Source organism: Microcaecilia unicolor, chromosome 5, assembly GCF_901765095.1.
Source record: "Microcaecilia unicolor chromosome 5, aMicUni1.1, whole genome shotgun sequence".
Taxonomy (NCBI): domain Eukaryota; kingdom Metazoa; phylum Chordata; class Amphibia; order Gymnophiona; family Siphonopidae; genus Microcaecilia; species Microcaecilia unicolor.
The window spans coordinates 252980132-253006489 of NC_044035.1; the positions used below are offsets into that span (position 1 = coordinate 252980132).

Consider the following 26358-nt stretch of genomic DNA (forward strand, 5'->3'; position numbering starts at 1 on the left):
GATGGCCATTCGGTAATAACAGCTTGTGCCAGGATTCAAATCCCTCTGACACTCCTTGTGACATTGGCCAAGTCTCTTTATTCTCCATTTCCTCAGCTATAGACTTAATTTGTAAATCTATTGGGATAGGAAAGATCTTGATGTAACTCTTCTTGAGCTACAACTGACAAGATGTAAGCTAAATCTAAATAAATAAAATAATGAACTAAAGTTAAACTGGTCTATTATCTAATGTAAATTCCCTAATCTTTCCAGTTCCCCTCTATCAGTTCTCAACCCTGTCCTCAGGACATATCTAGTCAATCAAATTTTCAGGCTATCCAAATGAATATGCATGAAATATGTTTGCATGCACCAGTTCTGTTCTATTCAAATCTAACTCATGCATATTCATTGTGGGTATCCTGAAAACTTGACTGGATGGGTGTGTCCTGAAGACTGGGTTGAGAGTCCCTGATCTAATATATTGTTTCAAGTAGTTGGAAGACAACTTTTATTGTTGTTTTTATTTTTTACAGAAAGATGCTGTGATAGAAAGTCTACAGGAGCAGGTGAACAATGCTAAGGATAAACTAATCAGACTGATGTCCACTGAATGCAACTATGATCCTAATGGCCTTATTCCCATTTCCAAGACTAGCTCAATAGTGACTTACAGCAGCAACAGCTCTCCCAATGCTATGGACAAGGTCATCTCAACTGAAGGTTTATGGACAGGGCCATCCTTTGTAGATCTGGAGGAGAACCAAACGCAAAGTCCTAGCAATCAGAATGTACAATCTAATATAGACAGGGGGATTAGGCAAAATATCGCTGTAAAAGAACATATAAACAACCAGAACATTCCTGCAGGTAGTTCAAGTGATAAAATACAGCTCTGTAATCCTCTAGACTTAATTGGAAGCTCAGCACTTAAAGATGGTGAGGACCAGTGGATTTCAACAAGCAACCTCTATGTTGAGCATTTGGACAATATACCTAAAACTGAAATTCAAACTTTAGCAAGTGGTGTGGCTAATTCTTCTGTGGAGCCTAGCCTACTCAAAAGCTCAGAAGGAGAAAGGTATCCATCAGCAAAGCTGAATTATGTAAGCAGTGAAAAACTGCAAGAAATTTTGCAAGAACTTAGCATAGACACCACTGTTGCTTCAAGCTGCAGATCACCAGGGAAGCCAAGAAAAGTTAGCCACAGTGTCCAGTCTGAAAACAAGTTGAGGTCTCCAGAGGATTTCAAAACTACCCATGTTAACCTTTCCCCTTGTTTAATTAGGACAAGTGGACTCACATATTCCTCTAGAGCCATTTCTCCTTCCTCTCACTTTCCCGGGACTCTGCCGTATCACATTTTGTGCCTCATGAACAAGACAGCCAACAGGACATATAATGAACTAAAGACCCGAACTCATGAGAAACGAATTCAAACACCTTGTATGAAAGCCAGTGATATCAATTTCCATTACCAATCACCATCTCCAGTCTTCATTAAAGATGTCAGTTTGCAGATGGATAAGAAAAAGTCACCCGAAGATCCAGGAGACGTAGGAATGGAAAGAGCTTCAACAAAATATTGTACTGCCCAGTCACTGAACATCACTGCTGAGCCACAATATGTTAATCATGAGACTCGTGCAAAATATAAGATAAACTCTAGCGAAAGCCTGGAAGGGCTCAAGAGACCTATCCCAACTAGTTGCATGGACTCGGACTCTAGCAGCTCAGAAGAGACAATATGTTGTTGCCACAGACCCTACTGTGAAATATGTTTCCAAAATGGTTATGATTCTAGTGATAGCTGCACTTCTGAAACAGAAACAGAACCTGAGACCTGTGGACCCTCTGTCCACTGGACAGAGTTTTATGCTAGCTCTTCACCTATCGTTAATTTCAAAGAAGACTTGACACCAACATTTGTTTGAATGTAGCACTGCAGGTAAACTGACCTTAAAACAGAGGCTTTTCAAGACACACTGCACTTTACCAAGGGGATAAAAAAGTATGTGCCCATTTGCCCAGTCCTATTTCCTGGGACCTAGGAGTGTTTAAGTACTACAGCAATGCCTCATCAATAGTACGGGGCACGAATGAATAGAGTGAAACCATAATATAGCAACATGGGGTAATATTCAGTGGCAGCAGTTGGTGTTTAAATTAATACATAGATTCAGGATCACTGTATATATTTGTGATAAATGGTGATCAACACTGCTGCTATATGTTTAGCAATGGCATATTTATTCCAGGCATTGTGTATTCACCCCCCTGTCAGACCACTCCCCCCACCCCCCCACCTGTGTCTTAAAATCATCTCCCTCCAGTCTTTACCCGAGCAGCAACAGTGGCACTCATAGGCTGTCTGCACTGGGACTTTCTCTGTGAACCTTCCTGCCCCTTCTGATAGAACTTCCTGTTTTGAGAAGGGCAGAATGGTTCACAAAGAAAGCTCTGGTGCAGGTCACAGGCAGCCTGTGAGTACCACTGCTGCTGCTGCCTTGGCGAAGACTGGAGCAGAGTGAGGTGATTTTAAGGTACTGGGGGTCAGGACCGTGCCGATGCGGTAAGCGGGGTAAGCACCACAGGGGGGCGCCCACCTCTGGAGGGCACCGCCATGGTGCTTACCCTCACCCCGCACCGCAGAGGCCTTTAAATCTTTTACCTCGGTCGCAGCAGCGTCAGTGAAAGCGCTGCCGACGTCTCCCTTCCCTTGCACTCGTTGGTTCCCTCAGTGTCCCGCCTTCTTCTGACGTCAGAAGAAGGCGGACACTGAGGGAACCAAGAGCGCGAAGGGAAGGAAGACGTCGGCAGCGCTCCGCTTTCACTGACGCTGCTGCGGAGAGGTGGGCCTGCATGGAGATGCTGCAGGGGAGAGACCTGGTTGGCTGTGTGCCACGTGGGCAGAAGGGGCTGCAAGAAGAGAGATCTGGGTGCCTGAGAGCTGTGTGGCGAGAGGAAAGCTGCAGGAAGGAACAGCTGGGAAATGAACTCACCACAGGTCAGGAGGAAGCAACTGTAAGAAGTGGGTTCAAGCTAATTTGAGAGTAAGACTTTTAGGGGAAAGGCATTCAGCCTAAGCAGAGAGAAAGCTGGGGGGGGGGGAGTCAGCCTGGGGCACGGAAGTAAAAGATTTAAAGGCCCCAAGGCGCGGATGGGAGGGCAGAGAGAGAGGCATGGATGGGAGGGCAGGGCCCAGGGAGTGGACAAATTGCTGGAAGGGGAGGGGAGAGAGGAGGATTGCTGGCTATGGATGGAGGAGGGAAGGGCAGAGAGGGACAAGGATGGACATGGCGGCCCAGGGAGAGGACAATTTGCTGGAAATGGAGGGGAGGGGAGAGAGGAGGATTGCTGGCTATGGATGGAGGAGGGAAGGGCAGAGAGGGACAAGGATGGACATGGGGGCCCAGGGAGAGGACAAATTGCTGGAAATGGAGGGGAGGGGAGAGAGGAGGATTGCTGGCTATGGATGGAGGAGGGAAGGGCAGAGAGGGACAAGGATGGACATGAGGGCCCAGGGAGAGGACAAAATTGCTGGAAATGGAGGGGGGGGAGAGAGGAGGATTGCTGGCTATGGATGGAGGAGGGAAGGGCAGAGAGGGACATGGATGGGAGGACAGGACCCAGGGAGAGAGAAGAAATTGCTGGAAATGGATATAGAGCAAGAAATGAAGAAGGAGGAAAGTAAAGGAAGCCCTGGAAATGGAGTTAAGAGGACAGATAGCAGCAGACTCAGATACTGGGCCAGCATGATCGGAAAAAGAAAGTCACCAGACAACAAAGGTAGAAAAAAAATCATTTTATTTTCATTTTAGCGTTTGGAATATGCCCACTTTGAGAATTTACATCTGCTATCTTATTTTGCAATGTATAGCAATTTGTTTCTAAGAATATTGCTGACAATTCCTTTCAGTGTGGCAATTGGTGAGCGATCATTTTCACAGGGGGGGGGGGGCACCAACTGATAGTCTGCAGGGGGGCGCCAAAGACCCTAGGCACGGCCCTGCTGGGGGTGGGGGTGAGCATGGGGTCGCATCCCCTGTTAAAAATTTTTTGCCTAAGCCACTGGCTGAAGTTAAGCAGGCCTACACTAAATATAAACATTATTCTCCTCATTCTGCAACAAGTCCCCTAAAGTTAGGTGCCAATTTGTGCACTACTTGTAAAATACTAGCACTTACGCACATGATGGTTATAGTTACATGTGTGCTAGTTGGGCGCAACCCGGTATTTTATAACTTTAGCACACAACTCACTCACTCCAAATTCTATAAATGGTGCTCAACATTGCACATGCAATTTAATTGATGAATGAGCCAATTAGTGCCAATAATTGGCCACTAACAATTGGCGTTAATTGGCGACAGCATTTATGCGTGCATCTTCATAGTCGGTATTCTATTGGATCTGAAAAAGGAGTATGGCCATGGAAGAAGCATGGGTGGGTCAGGGGCATTCCTACAATTAGCATGCAGTACTATAGAATATGTCAGATTTGTGCCCAATTTCCAAATTTGGGAGCTTTTTGAGATTTCTACAGCATTGTCACCGCGTTCTGCAGTTTGAGATAAGTAGCTGCTATCACTTTATTATATTTTGATCCTGTTTGGTGCTTTTATATCACACTATAATCTATTTTGAATTAAATAAATATAAAATAAGACAGGTGCTGAAGACTTTGAGGCAAGTGATTGATGCACCTGAGAGGAATTAGGATCTCAAATAGCTGGGGCTATAAGAGGTCCGATAGCCCATTACATGTTCATTTGATGCCTCCCTGTCTTTCGGTGTCCTTTTTTGTAGGATATTTGGTAGTTACAAAATTTTTTTTTTGCATTGCCACTTGTACTTGTGTTTCTCTTCCCCCTTTTTTTTCATTCATCCAAATTTGGGCACCATTTACTGAATTTAGCCATTAAGGGGTCTTTTACAAAGGCGTACTCGTGTTTTCAGCGCATGCTAAATGCTAGAGACGAAAAAAACAACACTGGGCCTTCAAGACTGAGACAACAGGAGTCTTTTATTGAGATATGACCTGACATGGGCCGTGTTTCGGCATTCAACAACACCTGCCTCAGGGGTCAAGATTTGATTATAAAATGGGCAAGATTGTTTTTACTAAGGACAACGTTATTTCAGAAGCTTATTTTATCACTGCGACTGTCTGTTTAGACAACATCGCTCGGTTTTGAAGATTTTAGTGACATATTGAGGCATTGGACCTATATATCTTGCCCATTTTATAATCAAATCCTGACCCGAGGCAGGCGTTGTTGAATGCCGAAACATGGCCCATGTCGGGTCATCTAATATAATAAAACGCACCCTCAACGTTCTGAGGACAACGTTCTGAAGCCATCTGACGTCACTCCCAGGCTGAAGGGTTCGTGGATTCGTGGTGTGAAGCCTTCAAGCCAGCCAGTCGTCTCTGCCCCGCCCTCGTGTCAAACGTCATGACGTCGAGGGCGGAAAAAAAAAACAATTCCGGCAGCGCAGCGTCAGGGAAGGAGGCGGCGCTCCCGACGTCTCTAGCCTTCCCTTCGCTGTGTTCCGCCTTCTTCTGACGTCAAGGATGACATCAGAAGAAGGCGGAACACAGCGAAGGGAAGGCTAGACGTCGGGAGCGCCGCCTCCTTCCCTGACGCTTCCCTGCCGGAACCGCCACGGAGGTAAATTTAAAAAGAAGAAGAAAAAAAAAAGGAAGGTTGGGGGGAGAGAAGAGTGGCCAGTAAAGAAGAACAATGGGAGCGGGAGGCCAGGGGAGAAACGACAGCATGGATGCGAAAGGGGGGCCATGGATGCAAAGGGAGGGGGAGAAGAGGGCGGGACAGGCTGGGACATGGGAGAGAGAGGAGCATGGATGCGAGGGGGGTCATGGAAGGGAGAGAGGGGACTTGCTGGAAAAGGAAGAATGGAGGCGGCAGGGGACAGAGGAGCATGGATGGGCATGGATTGGAAGGGCAGGGCTCAGGGAGAGAGGGGAATTGCTGGAAAGGGGTGAATGGAGGGGGCAGGGGACAGAGGAGCATGGATTGGGAGGGCAGGGCTCAGGGAGAGAGGGGAATTGCTGGATAGGGATGAATGGAGGGAACAGATGGGCATGGATGGATATGGATTGCAGGGCAGGGCTCAGGGAGAGAGGGGAATTGCTGGATAGGGATGAATGGAGGGGGCAGGTGACAGAGGAACATGGATGGGCATGGATTGGGAGGGCAGGGCTCAGGGAGAGAGGGGAATTGCTGGAAAGGGATGAATGGAGGGGGCAGGGGACAGAGGAGCATGGATGGGCATGGATTGGGAGGGCAGGGCTCAGGGAGAGAGGGGAATTGCTGGATAGGGATGAATGGAGGGGACAGATGGGCATGGATGGATATGGATTGCAGGGCAGGGCTCAGGGAGAGAGGGGAATTGCTAGATAGGGATGAATGGAGGGGGCAGGTGACAGAGGAACATGGATGGGCATGGATTGGGAGGACAGGGCTCAGGGAGAGAGGGGAATTGCTGGAAAAGGATGAATGGAGGGGGCAGGGGACAGATGCGCATGGATTGAGAGGGCAGGGCTCACACTCTCTCTCTCATATACAATGTCTTTCTGACTCTCACTCTCACACACTCTGTCTCACACTGTATCCCATTCACTCTCTATGTGCCACACAGTCACTTACACACTCGCTTGGTCTCATACACTCACTCTCACAGAGAATCTGTGTCTCACACACACTCTCTCTCTCGCCCACACACACACACTCTCTCTCACACTGTGTCTCACATACACACTTGCACACACTCTCATTCTCACAAACACACTCACACACAGACTCACTCTCTCTCTCTCTCACACACACACACTCACACTTTCACTCTGACTCTCAGTCACTCTCACATACACTCTCCCAAACATACACACTCCGAGGAAAACCTTGCTAGCGCCCGTTTCATTTGTGTCAGAAACGGGCCTTTTTTACTAGTATCTCAATAAAAGACTTCTGTTGTTTCAGTCTTGAAGGCCCAGTGTTGCTTTTTTTGTTTGTATACTTTCTATGTATGCTGTATACCCTCTCTGGTTAGTTTGTAAATGCTAGAGACACCCATAGGAATTAGGACATGTATTGCACCCTTAGTTTTAGCACACACTAAAAACACTAGAGTGCCTTTGTAAAGGACCTCTTAGTGCATAAGTGTAAGAGGGGCTTCACAGGGGAAGGCGTGTAGGTGGGGCATGGGACTGTCCAGCAATTATGCATGTAACTACTGTAAGTTACATGTTAAAGTACCGCATTGAAATGTGTGCATTTATGCTGGCTATTAACATGGTACAAGCAGGTGAGCCTTAATGCTAAGTTATACTAGGATTCTATAATGGAATTTGGACAACCAGATACCATTATAGAATTCACACTTGGTGAACTGCATCGTGGCACTTAACTTTTGACCCCATTTCTATAATTGCCCCCCTAACTGTATAGTAGCTGAATATTGCAACTATATGGATAATATTTGGTTGCCATCCTTGCTCCACTCCTCCACTATCTAGATAGTGCTAGGATGACTAGATATATTTTTAGCTAGGCACTATCCATATTTCAGAATCTATTGATAGGAACGTTATATGTTTGCTGGCTACCAAGACATCTATAACTCACTTTGAAAATTGATCCAGCGGTAACATAGTAAATGACAGCATGACATAAGTACATAAGTACATAAGTAGTGCCATACTGGGAAAGACCAAAGGTCCATCTAGCCCAGCATCCTGTCACCGACAGTGGCCAATCCAGGTCAAGGGCACCTGGCACGCTCCCCAAACGTAAAAACATTCCAGACAAGTTATACCTAAAAATGCGGAATTTTTCCAAGTCCATTTAATAGCGGTCTATGGACTTGTCCTTTAGGAATCTATCTAACCCCTTTTTAAACTCCGTCAAGCTAACCGCCCGTACCACGTTCTCCGGCAACGAATTCCAGAATCTAATTACACGTTGGGTGAAGAAAAATTTTCTCCGATTCGTTTTAAATTTACCACACTGTAGCTTCAACTCATGCCCTCTAGTCCTAGTATTTTTGGATAGCGTGAACAGTCGCTTCACATCCACCCGATCCATTCCACTCATTATTTTATACACTTCTATCATATCTCCCCTCAGCCGTCTCTTCTCCAAGCTGAAAAGCCCTAGCCTTCTCAGCCTCTCTTCGTAGGAAAGTCGTCCCATCCCCACTATCATTTTCGTCGCCCTTCGCTGTACCTTCTCCAATTCTACTATATCTTTTTTGAGATACGGAGACCAGTACTGAACACAATACTCCAGGTGCGGTCGCACCATGGAGCGATACAACGGCATTATAACATCCGCACACCTGGACTCCATACCCTTCCTAATAACACCCAACATTCTATTCACTTTCCTAGCCGCAGCAGCACACTGAGCAGAAGGTTTCAGCGTATCATCGACGACGACACCCAGATCCCTTTCTTGATCCGTAACTCCTAACGCGGAACCTTGCAAGACGTAGCTATAATTCGGGTTCCTCTTACCCACATGCATCACTTTGCACTTGTCAACATTGAACTTCATCTGCCACTTGCACGCCCATTCTCCCAGTCTCGCAAGGTCCTCCTGTAATCGTTCACATTCCTCCTGCGACTTGACGACCCTGAATAATTTTGTGTCATCGGCGAATTTAATTACCTCACTAGTTATTCCCATCTCTAGGTCATTTATAAATACATTAAAAAGCAACGGACCCAGCACAGACCCCTGCGGGACCCCACTAACTACCCTCCTCCACTGAGAATACTGGCCACGCAATCCTACTCTCTGCTTCCTATCTTTCAACCAGTTCTTAATCCATAATAATACCCTACCTCCGATTCCATGACTCTGCAATTTCTTCAGGAGTCTTTCGTGCGGCACTTTGTCAAACGCCTTCTGAAAATCCAGATATACAATATCAACCGGCTCCCCATTGTCCACATGTTTGCTTACCCCCTCAAAAAAATGCATTAGATTGGTGAGGCACGACTTCCCTTCACTAAATCCGTGCTGACTTTGTCTCATCAGTCCATGTTTTTGTATATGCTCTGCAATTTTATTCTTAATAATAGCCTCCACCATCTTGCCCGGCACCGACGTCAGACTCACCGGTCTATAATTTCCCGGATCTCCTCTGGAACCCTTCTTAAAAATCGGAGTAACATTGGCTACCCTCCAGTCTTCCAGTACTACACTCGATTTTAGGGACAGATTGCATATTTCTAACAGTAGCTCCGCAAGTTCATTTTTTAGTTCTATTAATACTCTGGGATGAATACCATCAGGTCCCGGTGATTTACTACTCTTCAGCTTGCTGAACTGACCCATTACATCCTCCAAGGTTACAGAGAATTTGTTTAGTTTCTCCGACTCCCCCGCTTCAAATATTCTTTCCGGCACCGGTGTCCCCCCCAAATCCTCCTCGGTGAAGACCGAAGCAAAGAATTCATTTAATTTCTCCGCTACGGCTTTGTCCTCCTTGATCGCCCCTTTAACACCATTTTCGTCCAGCGGCCCAACCGACTCTTTGGCCGGTTTCCTGCTTTTAATGTATCTAAAAAAATTTTTACTATGTATTTTTGCTTCCAACGCTAATTTCTTCTCAAAGTCCTTTTTTGCCCTCCTTATCTCCGCTTTGCATTTGGCTTGGCATTCCTTATGATCTATCCTGTTACTTTCAGTTGGTTCTCTTCTCCACTTTCTGAAGGATTGTTTTTTGGCTCTAATGATTTCCTTTATCTTACTGTTTAGCCACGCCGGCTGACGTTTAGTCTTTTTTCCCTTTTTTCTAATACGTGGAATATATTTGTCCTGAACCTCCAGGATGGTGACCCATTCAGTCTGCCCAGTAAAGTGGTCAGGGTTATAAATGTTGTTCTGTGCTTCCTCTCTCACATGCCTTGGTTTAGGGTTGTAACTGGCGTTTTTTTTTCTGAAGTGCAAAAGTAATTTAACTTTTCCATTGAGTGGAAATGTTTGGTATTTGGATTCCATTCTCATATTATTGAGGGATTCTACATCTTTTTGAATTATATCACATTTTGTACTCCACTACCTCTACTGGGAGGGTATTTCAGATACCTGTGGCCCTTTCTGTGAAAAAAAAAAGTTCCAAATGTTGTTTTTAAGTTTATCTCCTTACAGCTTCATTTCATGTCCTCTAGTTCTACAGCTTCCCCTTTTCTGGAAAAGGTTCATTTGTTCATTAATCTTTTTCAACCACTTAAATGCCTGAATCATGTCTCCCCTGTCACTTCTCTCCTCTAGAATTGTTTGAAGACCTAAATATAACATGGTTTTGGGAATACAAGACCATTGGTATAAGATAAAAGGTAGTTTCAGAAATGCATGTCAACAGATTACGGGGTGAAGTTACTAATATATACTACGGTTAAATATGCATTATTTTACCACTAATTGGTGGTGTTATACTACAAGTCCCATTTTATGCAATGAGACCTTGTTCCTAATAATAGGGATGAACAGTAAAATAACATGTTTTAATGGTAGCCCATGTTCATAGCTAAAACCCTATACATCCTCTACTACTGTGCCAGTTTCAGTAGTGTTTATATTTTGATTGTATCTATATGTAAAATAAATAACAAAATAGTACCTTAACATGGCCACCAGACTACAGTGAAACGGTCCCACTAAATGAGAAAAGAGAAATGGAGGGGAGGGAGGGTTTTGACTGACATCCAAATACCTCAAAGGTATAAAGCCGCTGCACAAAAGTTTGCGGAGAGAACTGCTTCCTATTTCTACCTTGGTAAAGGTTATTGAGGTGGAAATAGTAAGTGATTCCCAAAGGAAATCGCATGCAAATGAGCTGCTCGCAGAAACAGCAAGCAGCGTGGTAGGGAACTAGCCTGTGTGTGTGTACAGCAGCCACCCCCTAAGCTAGCCATGCGCAGAATAGCCAGTCTCTAAGCATGGTTGCTTGGCGTATGCTCAGAACAGCGTTTGCTGCATCTAAGCATGTAGCTTTTTTGCAAAAGTCAGTACTCTAGAAATGGCAGTGTAACACAAGCTTCACTGCAACCATTGGTCTTACTATGGGAAATACCTCCAGCCTTTCCTGAGAGTCCCAGAGATCTTGTGCCACTGTACTCACCAGCAGGCAGGAGAGGTGCAGGAGAGCTGAACATGTCATCTGATGGCTACACTGGGGCAGTGGCATTCCTAGGGGGGCTGACACCTGGGTCGGATCGCTGATGCGCCCCACCCCCCCCCTGGGTGCAGCGCAACCCCCCCCCGGGCGAAAGGACACCCCCCGTGAAAGAACCCCCCCCCCTGGGTGCACGCCGCTGGGGGAGAGGGGGGGGTGCCGCGCGCCTGTCCTTCATTCGTGCCATGTTCCCTCTGCCCCGGAACAGGACCTGTTCCGGGGCAAGGGAGCATGGAACAAATGAAGAACAGGCGCGCGCGCGGCACCCCCCCCCTCCCCAGCGGCGTGCACCCGGGGCGGACCGCACCCACTGTCCCCTCCCCCCCCCCCCCCAGGAACGCCACTGCACTGGGGCCACCTTACACATTTTTTTAAAACTATGGATACCATGGATGTGCTTCACAAAATGCTGCAGCCTATTTTTTGTTCCAAAACTTGCAGTTACAGGTGGGACACACGCATAACTCTTGGGTGCAAACACTGCAGCCTGCTCCTCCGACAAGCCTACGGCAGCTGCAGACCTCCCGTAAAATTTCTCTCCTTAAACGCGAGTGAGCTTTTCTATGCATTGCTTGAAAACAGCTGTGCATCCATCAGAATACACATTTACATACTGTTTAGTTCATTGTAAGATTTTAGCGTACAATTCATGTTGGTTGCTATTGCGAATGGAAAAGGGCTCGCAGAACCCCTTTGTGCATTACTTGCTGACTACTGTGCACGTTAAACTGGCTAGAACTGGTCAAAATCGCAAGTTGCTGCCTCAGTAAGTTTTTTTTTATTTTTGTGCATCAGGGCCTTAGTGGTGGGTTGGAAATTCTACAAACAAAATTTGAAGCTCGAAAGGAGAAGAGGTATCAGAAAATATTCTGCATGGAAAGACTGTCAAATGTACAGCACAGCCTTTCAAGAGAGGTGATAGAGGCAAAAACAGTATCAGAATTCAAGAAAGCATGGAAAAGTGGAGAAGATATTTAATTGTGAAGAAGTGATAGGAAAGCTAGAAAGAAATGATGGTCTTTAGCATTGCAAAAGGAAATAAAGATGGTCATTCTATCAATTGGCACCTAGATGTATGCACCAGTTACATAGGTTATAGGTGCCAATAATTGGCTGTTACGTACGAATGTGCACTAGCCCCCACATTCTGTAAATGATGATTAAAGTTGACCATCTCTCTGACCTCATGTGCAACTTTCTTTAAATTAGTCACCTTACTTTCTAACTCTTCTTACTCTCTTATTTATGTATATGTTCCATCTTTACTTTACCTTTGCAATTAAAATGTTCTATTATGTATTGTGTTGACATTGTAAGTAGTATACTATGCCATACTTTGTATTGTTCTTTGAATATTTTTACTGCTGTAATTGCCTATTGCTCATGTTTGATCTATTCTTACTGTATACCACCTTGAGTGAATTCCTTCATAATGGCGGTAAATACATCCTAATAAATAAAAATAATAGTAGCCAACCCTTGTAACTATAGATTAGTTTGCACTCATTCTCAAAGGTAAATCTAGAACCTTATATTGTTATTTTTTTTTATTATTATTTTATTATTTTTAGGAGGAAAAGATCTCGGTCAACCCCCCCCCCCCCCCCCCCCCCCCCCCCCCCCCATTGTTTTTACTTTACCTAGCTTTAATGTGGCTTTTACAACTTGATCATTTTTTCATAAAATCTTTATCTGAACAACTGGAAAGAAATCTATCTGGCATATGTTGCAGTTGCCTTGAGTTTGATCCTGACAGCCCGACAGAGCGCTACTGTTTCGTCTCTGCTTTTTCAAGGGTTAACATCTGAATCTTCGCCAGTTCAACCTTAACCCAATACAGCTATGAAGACAATATAAGGTTCTAGATTTACCCTTGAGAGTGAGTATCAACTTAATTGCTTAACAAGCTAATCAGTGCTGATAATTGGCACAAACAAGCAATTACTGGCACTAAATTAGATTTTACGAGCGCAACTTTCTAAGCATATTCTGTAAACTGGTGCGATGGACTGCAGTTGAGGACGCCCAAAATCAGTTTTCGATTATGCCGATTTGGGTGACCCTGAGAGAAGGACGCCTATCTCCCGATTTGTGTCGGAAGATGGGCGCCCTTCCCTTTCGAAAATGCCCCTGATAGTATCTTATGTTTCTATATAAAGCACTACTACTAACTGGTACAATAAATGATAGGCATTTATCCAATTAGTTGAGTAAACTGACTTCAGTATCATCATATCTTGTTAAAAGAGTGAGAGTGAGCTTGTTCTGACATACTCAAAACAGGATGAAGCAGGAATCTGTACAAAGACTTTATTTAGTAAATAGGGAGTTTTCAGCTTTTTACAGCTTAAGATGGGGAATAAAGATCCGAAGATCAGGAACTGAATGGAAAGCAACTCACTCACAATACAGAAAATAGGGAATATGAGAAAACATGTCTCCAACTTTACTTGACCTCCAAAAAACAGCACAATGCCATGTAATGGCCTTACAGTAGTTTGTAGTTGGTAATGAAGGAAAAATAGCCTAATGGTTGGAGTACCGAGCTTAGAACCAAGGAAGCCAAGGTTCAAATCCCACTTCTCCTATCTATTCTCCTTATGACTTTAGGCACATCGATTCACCTGCCATTGTGATCAGGTACAATTCAGACTGTAAGTCCACTTGGACAAGGAAAGAGCTTGTCTACCTACTTGTAACTTACCTTGAGCTTGGATATGGCCAGTGATGTAATAAAGAGAGGACCTCCAATTTAACAGTACAAAATAATGGAACGTCTAATAGGGAGGAGTAGCCTAACGGTTAATGCAGTGCGCTGAGATCCTGGGCAACTGGGTTCAATTCCCAATCCACCTCCTTGTGACCATGGGCAAGTCACTTAATCCTCCATTGCCCCAGGTACAAAAAAAACCACACTGTAGATTGTGAGTCCACTATGGACAAAGAAAGTACCTGCATATAGTATGTACAGTGCTGTATATGTCTAGTAGCGCTATAGAAATGATAAGTAGTAGTAATGGGAAAAAGGCAAGTAATTCCAGGTGAGTAGTTGTTGTATTTCTCGATAGAGCCGATATATGTTCTTGGACGTAATTGTTCAAACTAGCTGTGCAGCATAAAGGCAAGTGGGGATGATAGACTAATTAGTCCCTCTAATTGCCTTGCTGTCTGCAGATTTGGGGGGGGGGGGGGGCGTTCATCAAGATCTGCCTACAATGAACAGACATTCTAATTGTTAGCACTAAGGTAGTACAGCAACAAAAGTGCAAGAGAGTTTTTGAACTGGGGTGAAACTGGAATTCTCAAGTAAAAAAGGGAGAACATATTAAGCATATGCATAGACTTGGAGTGCTTTTCAGTTTTTGCCATGATGCAAAACTAAATAAATAGACATTAAAAGTGTTTACTAAATAAGCATTAAAAATGCTACTTTCCCTAGTACTCTCTCACCCCTCCTCTTCAGTGCTGGTGGTTCCTAAGTATATAAACATGCATTTTATTTAGAAACTTTAACCCGTCCAATCTACCAGTCTCGGCGAGGTATACAAATACACAGACATAATAAAATGCATAAAACAAATAAAAACAGACTTATTAGTCTAGGCTTTGTAATGTAGTATATGTGGTTATCTCCACAAAAACATTAAAGGCCTCTTTTACTAAACCATGCTAGTGATTCTTGGTGTGGGAAACGCACTGCAGCCCATTCATTTTGAATGGGCTGCGTCACATTTGCTGCACAGGAATCGCACCATTTAGTAAAAGAGGCCCTAAGCTAGCATGGCCTCTTAATCAATTTAATTTAACACCAAAAGCCTGCTGAAAGAGAAGATGGCAATGAATTCCATAATTTTGGGCCAATGATATAAAAGATAGGGGACCTGTATTCCTCCAGTTTAATAGTATGAAATGATGGAATATATAATAGGTCTTTAGTGGCAGATCGTAATGCTCTCAGTAGATGATTTGTAAACTTGCAGCATTTACAGGCACATTGTTCAACACAAAATCAACAATATTATATCAAATTCTTTATTGAGTAAGTAACCAATGAAGTTGAATTAGCACAGAAGATATATGATCAGATATAAAAAGTGCCTCAAAAATTAGAGCAATAGTATTCTGTGCCACTTGTAATGATCTCAAAATTTGTTAGGCAAAAAAGCAAACCATCGCAATCATCAAAATAGAACAATTAAAGTCTGAACCACTGCCCTAAAGTTAGTTGGACTTAGATGATCTTTGAAAAACTGTCTTCAGTTTCTGAAATGCCACATGAATCATTTTCTGTATTGAGATTTCATAGTCAACACGGAATCAAGTAGCACACCCAAATATCAAATTTATTGCACAATTGGAATACTAACATCATCAATATCAAAGTGCAAAGAAAATCTGAGACAGCATAACCTGATGTGGCTAAAATCTGAATTTTCACCATGTTCACTTTGAAATGGTTCACCTTCATTCATGAACTTATAGATTTTAAACATTTATCTTAAATAATCAATGCCAAAGAGGTCATAAAAAGCCAACATAGCAGAAAGAGCAGACCCTTGTGGAACTTCAAATGGTGCATCAAGAAAAGATGAGTGCGGTTGACTCTTTACTACATAAAACTTCATTGAGATCAAAAACGAAGAGAACCATTACAAAACTATACCACCAATCCCTACAGATTCTAATCATTTAATCATGATCTCATGCTCCATAGAACAAAGGCTGCTGAAATGTCTAGACTAACTAGAAAATAATGAGAACCTTTGTCAAAACCAGCTTTAATTCAATCTAAAACTGAGATCAACATGAAAACCAAGTTGGTTATAATCTAAGATGTTCATGAATGAAATCTTATAACTGTTCATAAACAAGCCTCTCAATTTTTGACAAAAATGGTAATGAAGAAATTTGAAGTTGTTCAAGATACATTTTCAGGAGAACATTTTTTAAGCAATGGTCTGATAGCAGCCTTTTTTTTTTTTTTTTTTTTTAGAATCTTGGGGAATATTTCCTTAAGAAAATATTTATTCACAGTTGTTACAATTGGACCAATATTAACTTTATATCTGATTCCACTGGAAAAGGTTCATAACAATAGTATGTGTGGCATGAGAACACTGAAAATCGATGACCTTCTGATATTCAGTCCACTACGGTCAGCAAATTTAAAGCCACTGGCTGCATCTGACCTGGATACTCAATGCTGGGCCTAATCCAAGCACTGGCTTTGAATATCCAGGTCAGAGGTGACTACAGGAAATTATCCAGTTGATGTCAATATTCAGACCAGTGCCCAAATAAAGTTAATACAGCTTTTTTATTGCCCTAACTTTAACTGGGCACTAAATGTTGATACCAGGGAAAGTCATAGATCCGCCTCCAGACTATCCTGGCACTACCCCAGCAGGCTGTGTTGATTTTCAGTGACACTAACTGGTTAAAAGTCAGTGAATATCAGTAGCAGTCAGCCATCAGGATTTAATTGGGTAGGATCCTTCCTACCTGGTTAAATCCTTCTGAATATCTACCCCCAATTTCTTGTACCCTCGAAGGACCCCTAATTAACTGGATTTTACAATTCATAAAAACCTATGAATAGAAGACTTATATATCTATAATCTCTGTTGTGTCTGTGTTTGTCTCTAACCTGAGGGGAGAAGAAAGCTTCACTTTGAATGCAGCAGTTCCCAAATGTTCCTTTGTTTTATTTTGGTTCATGGAACTCTTTACAAGGTGCATGTGCATGTTGATATCTGTGTTCTCTGTGTGTGTGTCTCCTGGAGGAGAGGGACAGTTAGAATGGAGAGGTACCTAAACATTCCATAGAACAATAATAAAACGAAAACAAACGTGATGAGATGTCTAACAACTAGCAATCACTATCAACAGATTTCAAAGGATATATTTTACAGTTTAATCATAGGGTGCCATTGTTCCAATAACAGGTATTACCATTGGCAGTACACATAGCAACCAGTAACAAACTATATGTCATGGATTCAGGATGGTGAGCCCTTGGGCCACTGCCAGACACTGACTGCGGCAGAAAGGTCCCCTGAAGGCAAAAGAATCCCAGGTAAAAAATCAGATAGGGCTAGACTGAGCAAGGCAGGACAGGTCTAGACATGACTGGGCAAGGCTAGATTAATAGATATAGAGTGTATATATATATATATAGAGAGAGAGAGAGAGAGAGAAAGATTATATCTATCTCTCTCTCTCTATATATATATATCTCTATATTTTTATTACATTTGTACCCTGTGCTTTCCCACTCATGGAAGGCTCAATGTGGCTTACATGGGGCAATGGAGGGTTAAGTGACTTGCCCAGAGTCACAAGGAGCTGCCTGTGCCTGAAGTGAGAATTGAACTCAGTTCCTCAGGACCAAAGTCCACCACCCTAACCACTAGGCCACTCCACTCCACTCTATCTATACATAGAGAGATGATAGATATATTAGAAAACTTGAGAACGTTTTGGGGAGCAGTGCTGACAACCTCACCCCAGTCTTACAGCCTGCCATTGAACCTTATGGTAGCCCCTATAAGTTGTTTGCAGCTTGGTGCATGTACACAGGGGACAGAGAGCAAGAGAAACTTTTTTTGATAATCAAATACTAAGGCATTATGTAGTCTAGCACTAAATGTATATATTATTTATGCATACATACATTTATACATTGCTGTTGGAGGTCAGGATGAACTGTTACTGTCATTGTAAATAATTTAAGTTTAATGATGCCTTTTCCCTGCAGGTAACTCATATTTTTTTGTTTATTGATAGTCATTAAAATCTTAGCGTAACATGGCAATCCGTCTTCAAATTTTTCTCTTTTTTTGAGGGGGAGGGGAACTCTGTCCTTCTGTTCCTTCCAGCTTAAGCAGATCAAAGTCTTCATTTGCAATTATTTGGGAATCCCCCTTCCTGCAATTTACTTTAGCCCAGTTATCACAGCAGCGATCCTCAGCTGGGATCCATCCACTATAGTTCTTTCAAGAGCCTGCAGTCATAGGGAAAGGGCCTTGATATACTGCCTTTCTGTGGTTACATTCAAAGTGGATATATATTATATATAGGCACTTATTTTGTACCTGGGGCAATGGAGGGTTAAGTGACTTGCCCAGTCACAAGGAGCTACAGTGCGAATTGAACCCAGTTCACCAGGATCAAAGCACGCTGCACTAACCAGTAGGCTACTCCTTCACTTGTACGCCCTAAATCTAGGTATAATAATTGAACAATGACTATGACCCCCTACTTCCCACTTCCAAGGGCTGTAAATAGTGCCTCCACTGCATTCCCAGACCTGACAAGTCCAGGTAGTGTAAGATCTGATCTGGGATTTAAAAGCAGGTCCTTTTGTATAGTAGTGCATGGTACTGCAATTGAGCCATTAGACTGGCCTTCAAAGTGTCCAATTTTAAGAAGTTACTATGTTGTTTCAAGAATGGAACCAGTGGTCACACTCTAAAGAGCATTTATGGTGATGGGACAGGGCCAGTACTGAATATCTTGGAATCAGCACTGACCAACAGTGCTATCTGATTAACAGTGATATTCAGACCGCTACACTGATTAGGATTGCAAAAGGCTGTCCTAACTTTATCTGGTTAGCAGTCTGAATATCACTGCTAACCAGATAATCTCTAATTCTGCCCAAACTCCACCCCAGCACTGTCCAGAGCAAGAGTGTCCAACCTCAGCCCTTACTACTGTTACTATTACAAATCATTTCTATAGCGCTACCAGTCGTACGCAGGGCTTCACAATTGAACATGAAGAAAAGACAGTCCCTGCTCAAAAGAGCTTACAATCAACCCTTGCCAAGTTGGGTTTTCAGGATTTCCACTCTGAACATGCATGAGATAAATTTGCACACAATGGATGCAATGCATTCAAATAGATCTCATGCATATTCATTGGGGAAAGCCAGAAAACTCAACTAGATTGCGGCCCTTGAGGACTGAGGTTAGACACCACTGGTCCAGATAGTGCTGAGGCAATCACACTGGCACTATCTGGTGTCGCTGAACAGTCTGATGACCTGTACTGCTCCGGTTAGCAGGTGCTGCTAACTAGATATTGTCCGGAATGTCTCTTACAACATTGGACTATATTTTTTATTTCATACTTCACAGCTCTCCTGAATTAAGCAGTGATCTTCCACAAATGTAAAGCCAGTTACACTGTACTAATTACAAAAGTGAAATCTGTTCATGTTTTGTAAGTGTTGAGTTTATTTTTAAATGTAAAATATTGTGGAGGGAACTAAACCTCTCCCCTCTAGCACTAAGGAACCAGATTACGTTATACACACAATAAAAATGCATGGAATGTTCTGCCACTCCAGTGAATTTGTTTGGTGAATTTGCTGGAGGTACTTTTGAAATGATTTTTTAGAAAATTACTCACTAGTTTTTATAACTTTACTACTATGCAGTACAAACTGGAATCCTAGGAGAGGGATGGTAAGGGGCGGGGGGGAGGCAGTAGACCTCATACGTCCACATACTCCATCCAGTCTCCATATCAATTTTGGAGCAAAGGGGTAGACAGAGAAAGGCAAAATGGAAAGTGAAGGATTAGCCTAGTAATTAAAGCAATGGTTTGTGAAGCAGGGAAGCCAGTGTTCAAAGCCTGCTGAAGCTCCTGGTGACCTTGGACAAATCAATAATCCTGTATTGCCTCGGGCACAAACTTAGAATGTAAACCCTCCAGGAACAGGGACATGGCTACTGTACTTGAAAATAACTTGCTTGAACTACTACTGAAAAGGCATAAAGTTAACTCCAAAAAATAAACAAGCGGGAGAGGAACTCTTGCCTTCTCCATTCTTTCTCTCCTTTTTGTCCTTATCGTCTTTCTCTGTTCTCTTTCTTGATGCCTTTTCTCCTCCCACTTTTTTTTTTTTTTGGCAAGAAAAGGCCAAGTGTTTTATGAAGCTTAGCTCACTGCACACAGCTTGTGACTGACCCTGCACTTGAGCTTGGTTCTGGCAGAAAAGGCAAATATGCAATTCCAGCTAGAAGCGGAAAGATTCTGAAACTGCAAGCAACATCTGATTGCATTAGTGTGTCTGGAGTCTATATAATGCTTTGAAGTTCTTTAAAATGAAATTAAGTGCTCCAAAACATTGCCCAAACTTCCGGCAACAGATACAGGAACTATGTAATCCAGCAGGGCAAAGCAATTCATTGCTTTCCTAGCAAACATGACTCCACAGCAGATCTTACCATTGGTGGCTAAATCAAAGCCCAGATTATTTTATATTTGCCATTGGTGTGAAAGAATAAGCTTTTCCACTGGATCTGATTTTTGATCCAAATGCTGCAGCCATGAAAAGCTTCTGCCATATTGCATGCAATTGTATGGTCAAAATTTCATTTATATCAGTGTTCACACATGTTTTAATACCAGAGTGCTGACTTTGGGTGGGCCTGAGTCCAAAGTAGATGGGCATTCAATGTTCTCTCCGCCTGCAGCCCGGCTTATCTCCATCTTCCAATCCTCAGCCCACCTATGAACTGGCATCTTTCTCCCTCCCCCTCCCAATCCAGTATTTCTCCGTTTCTCAACCCCTCTCCTGGAACTCCCCACCCAGCTCTGAATAATGGAAAACAGAAACAATGCCCAGTGCACTACTAGGGATCATCCGTTGCCATTTTAGAAGCTAAAGACATCAGAGGGAGGAGAGAGTGGCCATCACTCCTGCCTTCCAGTGTGTTGAGGTGGGTGGATAGAGGGACTGGGGGGTTTACTTGGACCACCAAGTAATATTTTGAGGGAGTGAGGGAGAATTGGGATGCTCAGGAGGCGTCTACTTGGACCAACGGGTAAAAGTTTGGGGGAGGGTCGGAGTGTCCAGGCCTACTGGGCCACCAGGAACATTTTGTGCGGTGGGGTGAAGTTAGGTTAGGAGGCAGGGATTGAGGAGTCTGGCAGTACATTTTTTTTTTAAATGTCACCCTTTCTGTTAGTGCACAAGCCAATTCTGTTCATGTACTCACAGGAACAGAAACATGTTACTCCTGATGGAGCAAACTAGTGCACATTATCACAGCAGCATGTGCTGTTTTTCTGACTGTGCACACATTTTAACACGGATGTAGTTTGCATGCCATTAGTTTACTGCAATAGAAGTTTTTTTTAGTGTGTATGTGTTAGAACACTGTGTACTGAAGCTTAGCACAAAGTTCCAGTGCAACACTTACTGCATCAAGGCCAGATCCCAGCTCAATTGTATCAGAACCAGCAACCATTCTAGAAGAAACCAGATGGAATTTCAAGACAAAGTTAACAGAATACATATACTAATATGTCAATATTTAGTCCACAGTGGTCGTTTTTTTTTTTAACAACAGTCACCATGGGCTTTTTATACCTGGATATTCAGTGCCAGACCTTACCTAGATTCCAGCACTAAATAGCCAGGTGTGACCGGCCCCAAGGGCGTATCTGGCTACGAGACAATATTCAGCCTGGCACCTGGGTAAGTGCCTGGTTATTTATTTATTTAATTATTACATTTGTATCCCGCATTTTCCCACCTATTCAAAGGTTCAATGTGGTTTACGTGGAACAATGGGGGTGGTTACAGGGTATGGAGTGGGGTTAACAGTTTGATAGAGACAGCGAGAGTCTGTAGAGGTCTCACGCAGAAGTATTGGGTTAGGTAAGGTCCTTAGGAGATTCAATATGGTTTACATGATTCACTGTTAGAGAGTTACAAAGAGAGTCAAATAGGATCACAACATAGTCGAATAGGATTAAATCACTGGTCAGGCCGGGTTGTTCTTCAGTGGACAGTAGGTTGTAAGTTTTGGAAAAGTGTGTTAAGTGTTTGGGTCCAGGTTGGTTGTTATGAGCTTGTTCCTTTTCCGTTCCAACTGTCAAGTTTATGGGTAGATCTGATAAAATTAGGCAGTGGCATTCCTAGGGGGGCTGACAGCTGGGGCGGATCGCCGATGCACCCCGCCCCCCCCTGGGTTCAGCACCCCCCCCCCCCAGGAACAGCGTGACGCCCCCCCCAGCGAAAGAACCCCCGATCCCCCAGTGAAAGAACCCCCCCCCCGGGTGCACTCCACTGGGGGGGGGGGGGGGGGGGTGCCGCGCGCCTGCCGGCTCTTCATTTTCATGCTCCCTCTGCCCCGGAACAGGAAGTACCCTGTTCCGGGGCAGAGGGAGCATGAAAACGAAGAGCCGACAGGCGCGCGGCACCCCTCCAGTGGCATGCACCCGGGGCGGACCGCCCCCCCTTGGTACGCCGCTGAAATTAGGGCAGCCTTTTTCCTGGCTTAAACTTTGAGGCCCTTTTACTAACACATTAGAAATTGGGTTTAGCACATTTTTTTTAGTTCCAATATTTTTATTGTGTTTTATAAATAACAAATGGCTAAAATAAAGCAATTAGCCAGCTTAACAAGTTAACAGTAACAAGCATCAGCATACATGTTCAAGTTAGGGCAAGTCAGGGATTATTTCAATAACAGATCATAATCATAAGTCACAGGAGTAATACATAATTTCAATTCTGACAAAGGTTATTACGTAGTGGGTTTAGTAAAGGAGACCATATTTTGTTGTACTTAACAAGTGAGTTATGTTTTTCAGCCGCAGCATATTCATATTTAGCTAAAATACACACAGAATTCCACCATGATAAATAAGCACATTTTAATGCAGGACTTTCCCGCACGCTAAGCCAATATATAACACTGTCCTAAAACAGAGCTTTTTTCTTTCTGCAGGTCCTGCACTCATTTTTCCATTAGCTCATGAGACCTGCAAAAAACACTCTCATGTTGGCTATGCGTTAACCAGTTAGTATGGGCTAATTGGAACATGTTAGCTGGTTCATACAGAAACACCCATTCCCCGCACATTGCATGCACCCTTCCAATAAATATTAAAAAACAATGTATGAACATGCACAAGGCAAAATTACTGTTTTGCAGTAAGCATTTTCCCATATGCTATGTTGGGAATTAATGCCCTTTACTAAAAGGGCGCTTTTATTTGGCACATATCTGATTAGTGGACTGAATATCAACATTAACCAAGTCTCGGCACCACTCTGATTCTGCCCATGGACTGCCCCAGAACTAACTGGTCACAACTATTGTGTTGACATTGTAATGTAGCATACTATGCCATACTTTTTGTTGCTTGAATATTTTTACTGCTGTAACTGTCTATTGCTTATGTTTGACTTATTCTTGCTTTATGCTGCCTTCAGTGAATTCCTTCAAAAAGGCAGTAAATAAATAACAGTTTCTAGACCTCAGTGGCAACATTTTTCACACATACAATGCTCAGTCTGCAGTTTGCCTGCTTCCTCATCGGTCACTGTTTATTGATTACCATTTAAAACATCTTCATTGTAATATAAAACTCATTTAAAAAGATATATTTTCTCTTTCTCTTAAATTTTATACATAAGCTGAACGCCAATTATCTTAGGGGCCCTTTTACTAAGCTGCGTGGTGTCAATTTTGAGTTACTGCCCAGCTACTGTGCGGCCCTTGCAGTCATTTTTGATGAGCGTCCGCTATGCGCACCGGAAAATAATTTTTATTTTCTGATGCATGGCAGAAACCGGCCAGTAATCATCATTCTACATGCGTAGATGATTACTGCATGGTTACTGAATGAGATCTTACCAATAAGTCAATGGCTAGCGGTAAGGTCTCACACCAAAAATGGATGTGCCAAATGCCCATTTTCGGCAAAAAAAAAAAAGCCTTTACAGGTGCAATGAAAAATGGATCTGCGAGCATCCAAACCACATGCCTACACTAGCGCAGCCCATTTTTCGGCGCACCTTAGTAAAAGGTCCCCTTAATTTTCTGATGGACCCACTGCCAACATGGGCTATGTTTTGCCTCTGGCTGCATCAGGGTATGGTCCTCACCTTCTGGCTGTTCTGCAATGCATTATTTGGGGCAAAGGGGAAGAATTTAGGACTGCTCTTGAGCTGTCCAAAATTCGCCCGCTTAGCTATGTGGGTACTGGCACTCAATATTGCCAGCACCTGTATAACTGCCAGCTCCTCCCCAGTGCTGCCCCCTGTACTGTCTCTCATCTGCCCACTTTTATTTTGGGCCGGTCAGAGCTGATATTCAGTGGCACTGCCTGGTAAGTGCCACTGAATATCAGCAGATGGGCGGTCCTGAGCAATTTAAATGGACAGGTGCCTTTCCTGCACACTTAAATCATTTTGCATATCAGCCCATCTAGAGTTAATTAATCTACATATATAAAGATTTTGCAATTGTAAATCCATTTCATCTGGTTTCTGAATGGGAACAGGCTAAGAACAAGAAAGAATACATCAGAGCTATTTAATCTGAAAGCAAATTTGCTACCTTCTTGATAACTTATGTGTATCAAAAGGTAAAATTATGTATCATACCTGATAATTTTCTTTCCATTAATCATAGCTGATCAATCCATAGACTGGTGGGTTGTGTCCATCTACCAGCAGGTGGAGATAGAGAGCAATCCTTTTGCCTCCCTATATGTGGTCATGTGCTGCCGGAAACTCCTCAGTATGTCGATATCCAAGCTCCATCCGCAGGACTCAGCACTTAGAGAATTACACCCACAAAGGGACACTCCCCAGCTCACCACCGCCGAAACGGGGGAGGGGAATTAACCCAGCTCATCCCCACACAAGTGGGGGAGGGGAATCCGTCCAGCTCATCCCCGCGGAGCGGGGGAGGGACACCACCCCGCCGATGCGGGGGGTTCTGGCTTATCCTGCAACCGCAACCGCGGGAGGAGCTGACTGACCCTAACACCGCCGAAGCGGGAGGGAGCGCCGGCAGAATTTATGTCTCAATCCAGCCCCGTAAAACGGAGGGGAGAGGAATGCAGCAGCTCACTGTAACACAAACTCGTCTCAACTCCTGAAGAATCCAATTGAAAAAACTTGAACATGAAGTCCTCCTGAACAGGAACTGAAGACTAAACTTGAACCTGAAATGCAACCAGAATATAAACAGTACAGATATCTGGGAGGGGCTATGGATTGATCAGCTATGATTAATAGAAAGAAAATTATCAGGTATGATACATAATTTTACCTTCCATATCATCATGCTGATCAATCCATAGACTGGTGGGATGTACCGAAGTAGTACTCACCCAGGGCGGGACATTGAAATCCCTGACCGCAACACTGAAGCTCCAAACCGGGCCTCCGCCCGAGCAGCCACAGTCAAGCGGTAATGCCTGGAGAAGGTATGGGCCGATGCCCAAGTTGCCGCCTTGCATATCTCTTCCAAGGAGACGGACCCGGCCTCTGCCATTGAGGCCGCCTGAGCTCTAGTGGAGTGAGCCTTCAGCTGAATAGGCGGCACCTTCCCCGCGGCCACATAAGCCACCGCAATGGCTTCCTTGACCCATCTTGCCACTGTAGGCTTAGCAGCCTGCAGACCCTTACGAGGACCTGCAAACAGGACAAACAGATGATCCGATTTCCGGAAATCATGGTCACTTCCAAGTATCTGATGATGACTCGTCTCACATCCAGAAATTTGAGAGCAGAGTATTCCTCTGGGTAGTCCTCCCTACGAAGGAAGGGAGACAGAGCTGCTGATTCACATGGAAGCGAGAAACAATCTTGGGCAGGAAGGAAGGCACTGTGCGAATAGTCACTCCTGCCTCAGTGAACTGCAGAAAAGGCTCTCAACATGAGAGTGCCTGGAGCTCGGAAACTCTTCTGGCTGAAGTGATAGCCACCAAAAAGACTGCTTTCAACGTCAGGTCTTTCAGAGATGCCCTCGACAAGGGTTCAAAAGGCGGCTTCTGCAAGGCTCTGAGCACCAGGTTGAGATTCCACGCAGGCACCACTGAGTGCAGAGGAGGGCGCAGGTGATTAACTCCCTTGAGAAAGCGTACCACATCTGGCTGCGAAGCCAGGGAAGCACCCTTCAGGCGGCCCCTGAAGCAAGCTAGAGCCGCTACCTGGACTTTAAGGGAACTGAGCGACAGGCCTTTCTCCAGACCTTCTTGCAGGAATGCCAGCACTGAAGAAATTGGAGCAGTGAAGGGAGAAAGTGAGCCTGCTTCACACCACGCTGCAAAGGTACGCCAAACCCTGGCATAAGCAGTAGAAGTAGAGCGCTTCCTCGCTCTCAGCATAGTGGCGATGACCTTGTCTGA

General features: G+C 43.9%; 1 protein-coding gene across 1 annotated transcript in view; it reads left to right on the plus strand.

Moving 5' to 3' along the window:
• Nucleotides 1-12390, plus strand: part of GPR156 (G protein-coupled receptor 156) — a 78707-nt gene extending 66317 nt beyond the window's left edge. Inside the window, exons 9-10 of the mRNA XM_030205099.1 lie at nt 519-1930; nt 11986-12390. Of these exons, the coding sequence (XP_030060959.1) occupies nt 519-1916 (1398 nt within the window). The 3' untranslated portion in view covers nt 1917-1930; nt 11986-12390. The remainder of the gene's footprint in view (nt 1-518; nt 1931-11985) is intronic.
• Nucleotides 12391-26358: the final 13968 nt, after the last annotated feature.